At 39.0% G+C, this 13,405-nt stretch overlaps 1 protein-coding gene across 3 annotated transcripts in view; it reads left to right on the top strand.

Annotated features, from left to right (window-relative positions):
- BPIFB2 (BPI fold containing family B member 2) overlaps positions 1 to 13,405 on the top strand; it is a 140,771-nt gene that overhangs the window by 113,652 nt on the left and 13,714 nt on the right. For 2 of the 3 annotated variants that reach the window (XM_074211891.1, XM_074211892.1), the window contains exons 3-9: positions 3,447 to 3,540; positions 4,717 to 4,824; positions 7,292 to 7,438; positions 9,296 to 9,353; positions 11,078 to 11,138; positions 12,315 to 12,406; positions 13,205 to 13,390. In XM_074211891.1, coding sequence (XP_074067992.1) covers positions 3,447 to 3,540; positions 4,717 to 4,824; positions 7,292 to 7,438; positions 9,296 to 9,353; positions 11,078 to 11,138; positions 12,315 to 12,406; positions 13,205 to 13,390 — 746 coding nt within the window. The remainder of the gene's footprint in view (positions 1 to 3,446; positions 3,541 to 4,716; positions 4,825 to 7,291; positions 7,439 to 9,295; positions 9,354 to 11,077; positions 11,139 to 12,314; positions 12,407 to 13,204; positions 13,391 to 13,405) is intronic. The other variant, XM_074211893.1, reaches the window with a different exon arrangement.

The following is a 13,405-nucleotide window of genomic DNA, read 5'->3' on the forward strand; positions in this document are numbered from 1 at the left end:
CTCAAATTAACTTTGTAATTGATGACATGAAAAGGATATAAGAAGTAAATTAAAACAGATTTCAGTTACAGGAGAAGATGATTGTTATAGTGGTCTATGTTATTATTACTTGCATACTCTAATAACTTCTTTAAACAAACTAATTTGTCATGTTAAGTGTTGGTTAAGAAATTCATTGTTTTTGTTGTGTAGTAGTTCATGAGCTAAATTTTTCTGCTCTTTAAATTTTGTCCTGATACCTTGTTCTCATTACAACTCTGTTATCAGCTGTGAATGTCACTTGTCATATGAATAGACAATAATAATAATAATAATAATATCTATTGTTTATATAGAACTTTAAGATTTGCAAAGCATTTTACACATGTCCTCTCCTTTGATTCTCACAACAATCCTGTGAAATAGATGATATCCTCATTTTGTAGAGGAGGAAACTGAGGCTGAGAAGTTAAGAGATTTATTCAGGGTCGTACAGCTAATAAGTGTCTCAGACATGACTCAGACTTCATGGCTTAAGGATAAATATTGGTTGTAGATTTCAAGGTGCATTAAATTCATCTTTGTGTTTAATCAGAATAGAGTAGAACAGAGTAATTGATTGTACAACCAGGATGGGGAACTTAGGGACCACTGAGGACTCAGGACTTTTAGAATGGATGTGATTGAGAGGTATTTTAAAATTGGAAATGTGCTTGCTTAGATTTAGGAAATTTGGTGTTGATTCATCATTCCACACAGGCAGATTTTGCACCATATGTTCTGAAATTGTATCCTATGGCGAAGGGAGATTTAGCCTTAGAGTCATAAGACCTGTCTTCTAGATTAACCAACTTTGTCCTGAGTTCACCTTGTTATCTTGGGGTTAGAATGCTTCCCTTTTATGCAAAGCCATTTATATTGAACTTTCTGGTATACAAAATATTTGCCATAATAATGATAACAGTAGCAACATCTTGCATATAGTTCTTGCTATAATTGTCCCTTTAAGCTCTTTGATCCTCCATTTTCTTCCCTATAAAACAAGGGAATTATACTAGATAATCTATGATCACCTGTGGCTCACACATTTTCTGTGCTCTCTCAGATTCAGCATTCTGTGTTTTAATGTTCTATCTACTAAGGTCCCTTCCTTTCTAGGATTGGTAAAAGTTTTACCTGTGAACCATTAGAGTGCCATGAGCTCTTGGGTCAGATGGAATACTCAGTTAATTCTAGCTTATGTTTGGGTCCTAGGTTTAGGATTTCCTATCATGTACCTGGTCGTCTAAGGTCCTCCAAAAGAGATCTCTTGTATTCTTTTTGCCTCTTAGCAGTCAGTCAAGAAACACTAATCAAAGGCAATATGCTAATTGCTGGGGATAAGACAAAGATAGTTATTTATTTTTGTTTTTACCAGGCAATGGTGTTAAATGACTTGCCCAAGATCACACCACTAGGCGTCTGAGGTCACATTTAAACTCAGGTCCTCCTGACTTGAGGGAGGGCTGGTGCTCTATCCACTGTGCCACCTAGCTAAGTTTTCCACATTTGATCAGAGTTTCTATATTGCTGTTACTGTGCACAATGTTCTCCTTGTTCTATTCCCTTCTTTGTACATATAAATCTTCCCAAGCTTTTCTGAAATCATCCTTCTTGTCATTTCTTATAGCACAATCGTATTCCATCACAATTATGTACCACAACTTGTTCAGTCATTCCCCAATGGATGGGCATCCCCTTACTTTCCATTTCTTTGCCATCACAAAAAGAACTGGTAGAAATGTTTTTGTACATATAGGGTTTTCAATGGGGTATATTACTGTACATATATATATATACATTATATATATATGTTTGTGTGTGTGTGTGTGTGTGTGTGTGTGTGTGTGTGTATGATGTATACCATGTAAATGGAGGATAATCCCTAAGGGTAGGGGACTGGTAGCTGTTCACTCTGGCATGCAGCTCCCCTCCAAAGGCTTTCTGTCTAACTGGAATGCAAATAGAGTCTTTTATGATGCTCTGTTTGAAGATGTCCTTATGAGGATACTCACCTATTCCTGAAGATACCTGTTCTATTTTTTTTTTCAATTCTAATTGTTCAGAGATGCCACCAACTATTAAGATAAAACTTCTGCTAATTATTCTGGCTCTGCACTTGGAGATTAATCCTTATTCCACATAACAATCTTTCCAATAATTTAAGAGTTATCAAAGTTACTTCGTTAAACATAACGTGGTCTTTCAACTGATTTTGGTTTAGCTTTCATTCCTTTCACCCTGCAACTCATTCTCCTCTGGATATGTACTTTGGTTTGTTAATATCTTTTGTCACCTAGAAATTTGCTCTAGCCTTTGTCGATACCTTCTAGTCCTGGGCCATATCTAGGCCAGGAGGGCCATTGGATCCCTCTTGCTGGGAGAGGATAAAGAATGTCAGTGATCCATAGTGGGCTGAATACACTAGGGGAAATGACTAATTGCCTTTGAATAACTAGATCTGAGAGGTTCCAGCTCTTTTCCTGCTTGTCACCAGATTTTGTTTGACTTTCTTTTGTCTTACAAGGGCTACATCTATCTCTGTTGATTTCAAGAGGAAATCATGTGATTGACCTAGGAATTCAGAGGACACACCTTTCCTCAGGGTTGATCATGTCTCCAGGATGCTGGACCCTGGAGGTGTAGGATCCTGCTACTCTCCCTCTATCTTTCCATGAGCCAAAAGATGGAATATTCCCTTAACTGTATCCCTCTTCTTTTTCTCTAGCATAGTACAGTGGAAAGAGCTCCAGTGGTAGTAAGCTCTTCATCATTAGAAAAAGTGTGAAAAGATTGTATGAACACTATAGAGGTCTTCCTGCTCTGCTAAGGGTTGGATGGACTAGATGCTCTTTGTAGTTCATTTAAGTTCTGGGGTGCTTTGATTCTATCTCTGAACTTTGAATCTGAACATCTGGTCTACCAGTCTTGCTTTAACCACTTATTAATTGCATGTCTTTGAGTGATTTACTTTCTTTTGATGAGATCATTTACTCCCTTGACAACAAGTCAGTCAATGAATCAATAAACACGTATTAAGTGCTAACCATGTACCAAATACCAGATGATAATATTTCTATCTACCTATGCTACTGGGCAGTTGTGAGGATCAATTGAGATAATGGATATGAAATGTTTTGAAATAATAAAATGTTTATCAATTTAAGCAACCACTTTCTCCTTTTCTTCCCTCAAAGTCTGACTGGAAACTTCCTCTCTGACCCAAGTCTGAGCTCAAGTTTGGAGTATGATGTCTTATAGGGGAAAGAGTGGATACCAGTGAATATGGGTCCTGATTCTGCTTTGCTTTATTGACTTGGTCAAATCACTTTCTGCTTTATATGATAAGAGGGGTGGATTAGATGAATTCTAAGATCTGTCTGAGCTCTTATGTTATTTGACACTGAAATGCTGCCTCTTTTACTCAGTGGGAGATGAAGGACGCAAGGCTTTGAAGGCTGCCCTGAAGACTGAACTTCCTGATTTTGTTGACCCACAAGAAAGTGAATCCCAATATACCCCGTAAGTTCTCCTGCCGGCCCAATATCTCTCTTCAAGCTATTGCTCCTTTCCAGACAGTCCTTATTCTATGTAAGTCAAACTACTGAAAATAATTGTGTCCCTGATCTTACCTCCATGGGAAGGTTCCAAAGAGGAAATGGACTTTCATTTTTGGTACTATTCAACCCAAATCACTCTGGAATGACCGTTGACATTTGTCATTGAAAAAGAGAAGGGAAGGATCTTAAGGTTATATCATTTTGAGCCAGAAGGTTAAACATAATCATTAAAAAAAAAAAATGAGTAAGCTGAGGACCATAGAAGGACCTGACTTTTCTATAGCCTCATCTTCTCAGCTTGCCCTCCCTGCTGGCTGCCAAACAAAGCAATCAATCAGCAAGAATTTATTAAGTACCTACTAGGTCTCTGCACTCTGTTAAATGCTAGGGTTACAAAGGAAAAGAAGATCCCCCGACATGGGAGATGGTGGATTGCTTAAGTTTGACTGGATCATGGAGTGCAAGGAGTATAATGTGTAATAAGACTGGAAAAATTAGGAAGGGATTAGGTTATGGAGATTTTTAAATGCCAAGCAGCAGAATTTCTATTTGATCCTAAAGACTATAAACTACAGGAATTTCCTAAGTGGGGGTGAGTGAGGGGGTAGAGTTTAAGTCGTGCTTAAGGGAATATTACTTGGGCCTTTGTGTGAAATGAAGGAGTGAATTGAAGATTTAAAGCATGGAGAATAATTAGGATTCTTTTGTGATGGTCCAGGTGGAAGGTGATGAGGGCCTGGACCAGGGGAGTGGAAGACAAGGTTTGGATTTGAGAGATATGGAAGAAGTAGAAATGATAAGATTTGACAACTGATTGCATAGGTGGGGCAGGGGAGTTAGAGGTCATAGATAAATCTGAATTTGAGTACCTGAGAGACATCAAGGATGGCCTCCCCTTTGACCAAAATAGAGAAGTTTTGGAGAGAGTTGAATTTGGATGGAAAGACCATGGTTCTGTTTTGAAATGTTGGGTTTAGTTGGCTTTAGAACATTTAGTCACCTTGTGTTTTGGCTCTCCTGCTCTGGGGCCACAGTTTTAATTATTTGCTTCCTTGCTGCCTCTGGCAACAGGATCCACACTGGAACATAAACTTTCATCCTGGAAATCATGCACTAACACTCACCTCCCCTCCCTCAGGAATGCTATACTTGACAGTGATGTTTCTGACTTTTCTCTGAAATTTATACCTGATTATGGAATTCGTCTGTCTGCTGCTGGTTATGTCATGTTAAAGTATGCATCTTTGTGAGTATGCATCCTTGGGCCAAGGTGTGGGGATGGAAAAGGTGTAGGGGATTCCTTGGGAAAGGGTTGAACTTGGGATAGGAGAATATATCTGGCTCCTACTAACCCTCAAGCAGCAAAAATGCCTCACTAAGGATTCCAAATATTTCCTCTTTTTCTGGGCCTTCTTTGGTCAGGGACTATTGCCTAGGAATCCTTTTTTATACCTCACATCACAGTATTTTCTACTCCTTAAAGCAGTACTCCCAAGCTTTATCTCATTTTGGATCAATAATCAAGTATGAGTTCTAATCCCTATTTAGTAGTTGAAGGAACCAAGATTGAATTGAGGATGACACCTAGGTTGTGAGGCTGAGTGAGTTTGGAGAATAGAGGTTTTCTTATTTTAAAAAAATTTTTAAAATTTTATTTTAAGGCAATGGAGTTAAGTGGCTTGCCCAAGACCATGCAGCTAGCTAATCATTAAGTATCTGAGGTCAGATTTGAACTCAGGTCCTAGGTGCTCTATCCACTGTGTCACCTGGCTGCCCTGAATAGAGATTTCCTTAAGGGTAATATGGAGGTGGTACAGTGGATAGAGTACCAGTCCTGGAATCAGGAAGACCTGAGTTCACATCCTGCCTCAGATACTTAATAATTACCTAGTTGCATGACCTTGGGCAAGTCACTTAACCCCATTGCCATAAATAAATAAATGAAAAATTTAAAGCAAGTTAATATGGAAGCTTGGAAGAGAGGAAGCTTTGGAAAAGGAAAATGAGTTAAATATTAGACACAAGTTAAAGATATTTATAATACATCCAGTTCGAGATGTCTAGTTGGCAGTTGGAGATACAAGTTTGGAGGTCAGGAACGAGGTCAGGGTTAGATTAATATGGAATAATCAATCAAGGACGGATTATTGAATTTGCAGGAACTGATGAGATCGCCAAGCAAGCTAATATAGATGGAGAAGAGAAAAGGTCCCAGGACATAACTTTGGGGGACACCTGCTTTCAGTGGGCTTGAAACAGTTAGGAAAAGAGAGTGAGAAGAACGTACAAATAGGGAGAGAATCAGAAGAGAGCACACAGAAGCCTCAGAGAGAAGAGAGGATCAAGGAGCAGAGAATGACTGATAGTATTAGAGACTGATGATGGAGGAGCAAGAAACAATACAGTGAACTCTGCTCCCCTTCCCCCCAAACTCCTCCAGTCTGATTTGGAATATATACTACACCAAATCCTGATGGGGGAAATCCAAGAAAAAGTCTTAGTTCATTTTTCCAGTCCATATTAGCATAAAGAGACAGACAAAGAAGTCTATGGACCCTGAGGTTGTGGTCTGATCAGGAGGCTGGACCACTCCTGCACAGGAAGAGGGCAACTAATAATCCCAGGGTCATACTGGGTCACCTCCAAACCTAGAATGGTGTACCTTGGTGGTAACATGTGCCAACCGGCAGTTTTGTCACTCACTATGCCAGTTTCTGGTCACATATCTAGGGTGGACTGAGGAGGGCACTTCCACATGACCCATCACTCCCAGGCCCTGAATCCTGTCTCAAGAGAAGAGCCGATTTAGAAGCAAGCAGCAGTATGGTGACTGAACTCAAGGAGAGGGTGGGGGAGGGAGATCTCAGTTATAGCTGTAGTCCAGTCTGAAGCCTGCAGAAGCATAGCTAGGCCAGGAATTCCAGAAAGGAGAGCCTGAACTTTTGTCACTCTGAACCAGTAGAGCTTCCAGACTAAGAGGAGTTGAATTCTGCAATATCCTGTTGTTGCCCAGATCCAAACCTAGAACAGGAACTAGCAGCATTCGGACCAGGGAGATAATAATCAGGTTTAACTTGCACTACTCATACCATTTTGGGAGCTCTGAAAGTTGGCATGTCTCCCTGCCCAAACCTCTCTCTTATTCTGGAACAATACAACACTCAATACCTCAAGAAAACATACACAGGACAGTCTAGACCTTCCCTTCAGTAGTGCACAAAGCCCAGTCCTAATATTGACTCTAAAGACAGGAAGTAAGCAATGAAAGAGCAAATAAGCAAACAACAAACAAAAAAGCCTCACCCTAAAAGCCTATTATGATGGACTAGGGAGACTAAGACACAAACCCAGAAAAAGACAATGACTAAAATATCCAAAGGGAAAAGAGTCAAAGAAGAACACAGCATAGGCACAAATTTGACCAGAATGTTTAGATGAAATGAAGCAAGAGTTTTTAAAAGAAGAGTTAAAATTATTTTTTTATTACTAAAATTATAATATTAGAGAAAAAGCTGAAAAGAAGTAGAAGCTGTGAAAGAAAGAATTGGGAAGGAAATTAATACCTTGGTACAAGAATCTTGGTACAAAATCTTGCCCAAGCAACAAACTCCCTGACAATTACATTGGATCAAATCGCTAGTGATTCAATGAGATAAGAAGATATATTAAAAAAAAAGTCAGAAGAGTGAAAAAAATAAATTATCTTTGAACAGAATTGCTAATCATCAGAAGATAAAAGTGAGTGTTAATATCACAGGAGACATAAGTGTTACTCAAGCCTCTATAGGATCACCGTTTTTGGGCGTTTCTCTCTGCAAAACTACAACTGGGGAAATCACTGTTGCCTATGGAGAAGACAGGTATGTATCCTGAATAATTCTTTATTTCACATGTATTACATCAGCAGGGGCATGGATGGAAGAGTTTTAATCGGTTAAGTGATGGGGGAGAGGTTAAGTGATAGGACTACTGGGAGCTTTTACTTATTCCAGGGATTCTGGACTTTTATTTGTTCATTAACTTAATAAGCACATATTGAACAATTGTTGCATGCATAGCCTCTGGAATGTAGAAAATTCCAATTTTTATGTAAAGGTCCATTCCTGTATTGAGCTTATATTCTAGCAAATGAGTAGAACAGTATATAAATCATTAAAATATTGCATTAGAAAAGTTCAAAGTGCTATTTGAAGTCTGAAGGGCATTTATTAAATCAAAGAAACCTTTTTTAATGAGTTAATATTTGAGAATGAGTTGGAATTCTATGAATAAATAGGAGAAAAGAGGAATTCTAGATATAGGGAACAGAAGTAAACAACAACAGTATATGTAGGAGGTGTGGAGACACTTGAGGTCTTAGACATTCCAAATATCTCAGATGTAGTCAAAGAAAAAATTTTGTTAGGTATTCCTGAACCAATGATTCTCTACATTAATTCCCTACTTCTTGTTTATTAACCAATGAATAAATTGAGACTTCTTTCTGCTTGGTGTATTGTAAAATGCTCTGGACAAAGGCATCAGACTGGGTTCTTAGCTGTTTATTTTATTTTGTTTTTTCAAGGCAATGGGGTGAAGTGACTTGCCCAAGGTCACACAGGTAATTATTAAGTTTCTGAGGTCGGATTTGAACCCAGGTTCTCCTGACTCCAAGGCTTGTGCTCTATTTACTGGGACACCTAGCCTCCCCCCCCCCCTTTTTTTTAGGTTTTAGCAAAGCAAATGGGCTTAAGTGGCTTGCCCAAGGCCACATAGCTAAGTAATTATTAAGTGTCTGAGACCGGATTTGATCTCAGGTACTCCTGACTTCAGGGCTGGTGCTCTAACCACTTCACCACCTAGGTACCCCTCAGATCCTTTAACTTTAAACACAATGATCTTGCCCCTATTTTGCAGTTGTCTTTCTACCACTATGGCTTAGATAGCACCTTTAATTGCTCAGTGTCAGAATACCCAGTTCAGCCTGGGTTGTCCCATGCACATAGGATTCTAAGGGTTGTTACTTATTAGAAACTTAGACTTCTTCTGCTTGGCCCCAGAGGGCTGAGCTTGGAGCAGTGGAAGGGAAGAGACAGATTTTGTCTCAACATAGAGAAATGTGTTTTGACAATTACAGCTGTCGAGGGTTGAAAAGACCCCTTGAGAGTAATTGAGTCTATTTTCTGAAGATCCTCTGGCAGACACTGGGTGACCACATGGTGTGGATTTTGTAGGGGGACTAGGATCCAGGATTTTTTTCCTTCAGTTATTTCAGTTGTGTTCCGCTCTTCAAGACCCCAATTGTCAAAGATACTATAATGGCTTTCCATTTCCTTCTCTCGCTCGTTTTTATAGATGATGTTAAATGACTTGTCCAGGGTCACACAATTAAATGAGCATCTCAGGCTAAATTTGAACTGAGTTCTTTCTGGACTCCAGATATCTATACACTGCATAGTCTAGCTGCTTCTAGGCTGTAGATATAGGTAAGACCAGAGGATTTCTGGGGTCTCTTCTTTCTTGGAAAGATTGTGATCTTCATTCAAACTCTCCTTAGTATTTCCCCAGAGTGGATAGCCTTCAGGAATATCCTGATGGGGAATGCTGAAGGAAGCTACAGGGAAGCGGACCCACATGAAGGCAGGGAGTGGCTTATTCCTTGACTATTTGGGTTTATGGAGCTATAGGAATGTGTATTCATTCTATCTGAAAAGGAATGTTTTATTTGTCCTCTCTAGGTTAAAAGAATTATGGAAACCTCTGCAGAAATATATTGAGATTACCTTACCGGAGAAGGTAAAGAATCTTTTGGCTTCAACTTCTTGGGATGTTTAACTTAAATGCTAGTGAAATCTGCAGCTCTGATAATAGAATTTTAAGCATCAGTGGAAGGGGATTTTGGAGCAAGACCTTTTCTCTCATCTGTGAAATACACCATGTTTTTTTCAAATGAATTGAGGGGCCAGGCCAGTTTCCAAATGAAGGAATTGCTTTCTAGGCTTGGGTTTTGTTTGAACCTATGAGGAAATAGGAGCAGTAGTCCTAGCAGGCTGAAAAAATAAACTATACCCAGTGTTTTCTTGTGGCTCCTTAGCGTCTTATAGAGGTGACTGGAGAGAACTATGACTCTGGGATTCTTCTTGTATTTTCCTGCATCCTCCTGCTACCATCTATTCATATCTTACATGACATTCTCCTCACATCCTTCTTAGGATTTCCTTGAACAGTTTTGCCATTGTAAATGAGGAAAGTCTGTTCCCTATTCACCTTGTAGAGAAGTCCCAAGGATCAAAGAAGATGGTTTGAAAAATCACCACATACTTTACGCACATTATGAAGGAATGCTATTTATTTTTTAAAAGTACTGATCATCATTCCCGTTTACTTCAGAATAGATTCAAACAGAGGAGTTGACTTTGGCAGGAAGCAGTGGGCACTGACTTGAATGACTTGCTTAAAAGTTTGAATCAGGAAATGTGGTTCTAAATCCTGAGTCCTATAGCAAAAAAGGGAAATGTCCTAGATTACATAGTTTACATTTTTTGAGGATAGGAAAAAGAAATTTGTAGGCAGATAAATATTATTTCCTGGAATGAAATGCTTATTTGAGTAGGAATCCATTGTAGATTTATCTAGAAAGGATCTAACTTGCTATCAACTTTTTTTCTTGTTTTTTTTTTGTTTAGGTTTTTGCAAGGCAAATGGGGTTAAGTGGCTTGCCCAAGGCCACACAGCTAGGTAATTATTAAGTGTCTGAGACACTCTGAGCCCGGATTTGAACCCAGGTACTCTTGACTCCAGGGCCGGTGCTTTATCCACTGGGCCACCTAGCCACCCCTTGCTATCAACTTTTAAACATTAATGTTTCTAAAGCCCTTTATGGTTTCAAATCACTTTTTTACCTATTGAACAAAACCTGATGGGAGGAACTGTTGTCCCCAGAACTAGCAGGGGTAGCAAAACTTTGAAGTACATCAGGATTGTCTTTTGTGTTCTGGACAGTTTCTGCTCTCTCTATTTCCCTATCTCCCTTTTCAAAGTTTTTGTTCTTTTCTCCTATTATTTTCAAGATCTGATGCACAGTGCCCTTCCCACCTTTCTCCTCATTAATATCTATCTGTTCTTGGTTTATCTCTGTCAACCCAATTGACCTTTCTTGCCTATGATTATGAAGGTCTTTATCCTCACTGAAGTCATTTTAGGATCATTGGGCAAAGAGGGATGTTGGAGAATGGACCTTGTGGGGAGCTAACTCTCACTCCCTCCTGTTGCTAGTCTTTCTCTTGGAGGTTACCTTCTGTTTATTCTCCTGTGTTTATCTACATACATGTTATCTTCTCCATTAGAATGTAAGTTCCTTGAGGGTAAGGACTGCATTTCATTTTTGTTGATATACTCAGTTCTTGGCTCTGAGATCATCACATAATAAAAAACCTAATAAATGCCTGTTAATTGTTTGTTATAGTTAGGTCTTCTTTTGCCTTGACCATCTTCTTAATTATTCTTTCCTGTTGGTATAGATATGTTTGAGGCTCTCTTCCATGATTGAAAGACTGAATATTTTTATGGGTACACTCCTTGGTAAGTGTTATGAACCAACTTGATTTGGCTGCTCACCCTCTGGCTAGGTTCAGATTCATGGGAAATCACTGATGCCCCTCAGATTCAAGGATCATCAATCACAAATCAGGAGAACAATGAATACTTAGTCAATATCTGGAAGTATAGATCACTAGAAACAACAGTCATCAATGTATGTCCAAGATGGGTACCTGCTTATGTCTTGAGGTATGAGAAGAAGTAAACATGTGATCTTTTTATATGTAATCTTCCAGCTTACAAAGCACTCTATGTAGCTGCCTTGTCTAGATAGTCAAATGCAGGATTCATAGAATTATAGGATATGGAACTTTTGAGTGACTGAGATCCTCTGCTTTAATTCTTTTGATTTTATCCATGAGAAAACTGAAACTCAAAGGAATTGACTTGTCCAAGGTATCAGAAGTCAGTTGAGTAATAGGTCAAGGATATGAACTCTGGTCTTCTGAAATTAAGTGTTTTCTCCATTTCCATTATGTCATGTTACCACTCTATCATTTCCATTTCATAGAAGGGAAACTGAGGCTGAGAGTGATTAAATGAGTCATCCCTCTAATCAGTATTGGAAGATGGTCAAACCCTGGTTGTTTGACTCCAAATTCCATGATGATTATACCATACCTGATGCTGATGCTAAGAATCCTAGAATATCAAAGTTAGAAAGGTCCTTGGACCTTAGAACACAGAATGGAAGATTTGGAAAGGTCCTTAGAAAATAGATTCCTGGTTCTGATATTAAGTCTTTTCATGACTTTAGGCAGTTGGCAGTTCCTCTTTCTTGGTTTTATTTTCTTCCTTTATAAAATGAGAGTATTAGAAGGAAAGAAATGTGATTTTTTTAGAGCATCTACTATGTGTTCTACAAATATTAACCCATTTTATACTCACAATGACCCTGGGGGGGGTAGATGTTGTTACTATTCCAATTTACAGGTAGAGAAACAGAGGCATACAAAGTTTAATTAATTTGCCCAGGATCACGTAACTTGTAAGTATCTGAGGCTAGATTTGAACTCAAATCTTCCTGACTCCAGGTCCAGTGCTTTATCCATTGCATCTAGTGATCTTTATTACACTAGATTATCTCTAATGATGGTTCTAGCATGGAGCTAGATAATTCTAGTCTGGTGGTTATAGTCTCTTCTTTTATAATTCTAGGTCTCCACCCTCTTGGTCCTGAAACCCAGATCAGCTACTCTTTGACCCAACTACCTACCTTCACCAAGGATTATATGTCCTTGATTGTCAATGTAAGTTCTGAGTTTACCTAGTACCAACTAGTCTCCATGCATCTGCTACACTTTCTACCTTTTAGTTTGGGAACCTTCTGGTTACAGCAAAAGATGTGCTTCCCTAATGATTCAAACAGCCTAGCATTCCTTGAGTTCCTGTCTGGACTAAGTTGTGATATTAGCTAGGAGATAGTGGTTCAGTCCTTGACCTCTGGGTACTCAGTGTCTATTTGGGGAAAATAGAACACACAATGAGCAAAGAATGCATCATGGGATCTGATCAAGGGATAAATTCAGTTCAAAATCTAGGTTCTGAAAGAACCTACCATAGGTAGGTTATCATAGCCAAAAGAGGCTACTGTAGGTGAGGGTAATAAGAACGTATTTCCTAGAGGACATGGATTTTGAGTTGGATTTCCAAGGATGGCAGGATTTAGAGAAGAAAGGAAGGTGTGCACTTCAAGTGAGGAAAGGGCAATTTAAATAGGGAAGAAACTAACTTAGTTGGAGCAGAAGGAATTTGTTGTGAAGAAGAGATAAAACTATAGGATAAGGAGCTTGGACTCAAAGGGCTCAATATAAAAAGAGTTTTTGCTGCAAATATGCACCCGGGGTGGGTCTTTAGGAGCTATTGTCCCTTTCCACCAAAAGGCCAGTCTTGCTGATCAAACCCAACTATAAGAATTACTTTTGATGCTGGTAATCTGATCTTGATCTGATTCCCTGCTATACCTGGTAAAGTCTTCTGACCTTCAAGAATAATACTTATGTTAAAGAGTTCTGTATTAAGACCCTGTTTTTTTTCCCTCTGACTAGACTACGCTCTACCTGCTGGGCAAGCCGATAGTTCTCCCTCCACATGAGTACTCCTTGACCTTGGCTCAAGAAGTGGGCTCTAAGAATGCCATGGTTAGCTTTGTAATCTCAGAAGATCTGTTAGATTCAATCTTCTTCCTCATGCAAAAGTCTGGTTCTGTTAATTTAGACATCACAGGACAATTGGTAAGTAGAGACAGA

Source organism: Macrotis lagotis, chromosome 1, assembly GCF_037893015.1.
Source record: "Macrotis lagotis isolate mMagLag1 chromosome 1, bilby.v1.9.chrom.fasta, whole genome shotgun sequence".
NCBI lineage: Eukaryota > Metazoa > Chordata > Mammalia > Peramelemorphia > Peramelidae > Macrotis > Macrotis lagotis.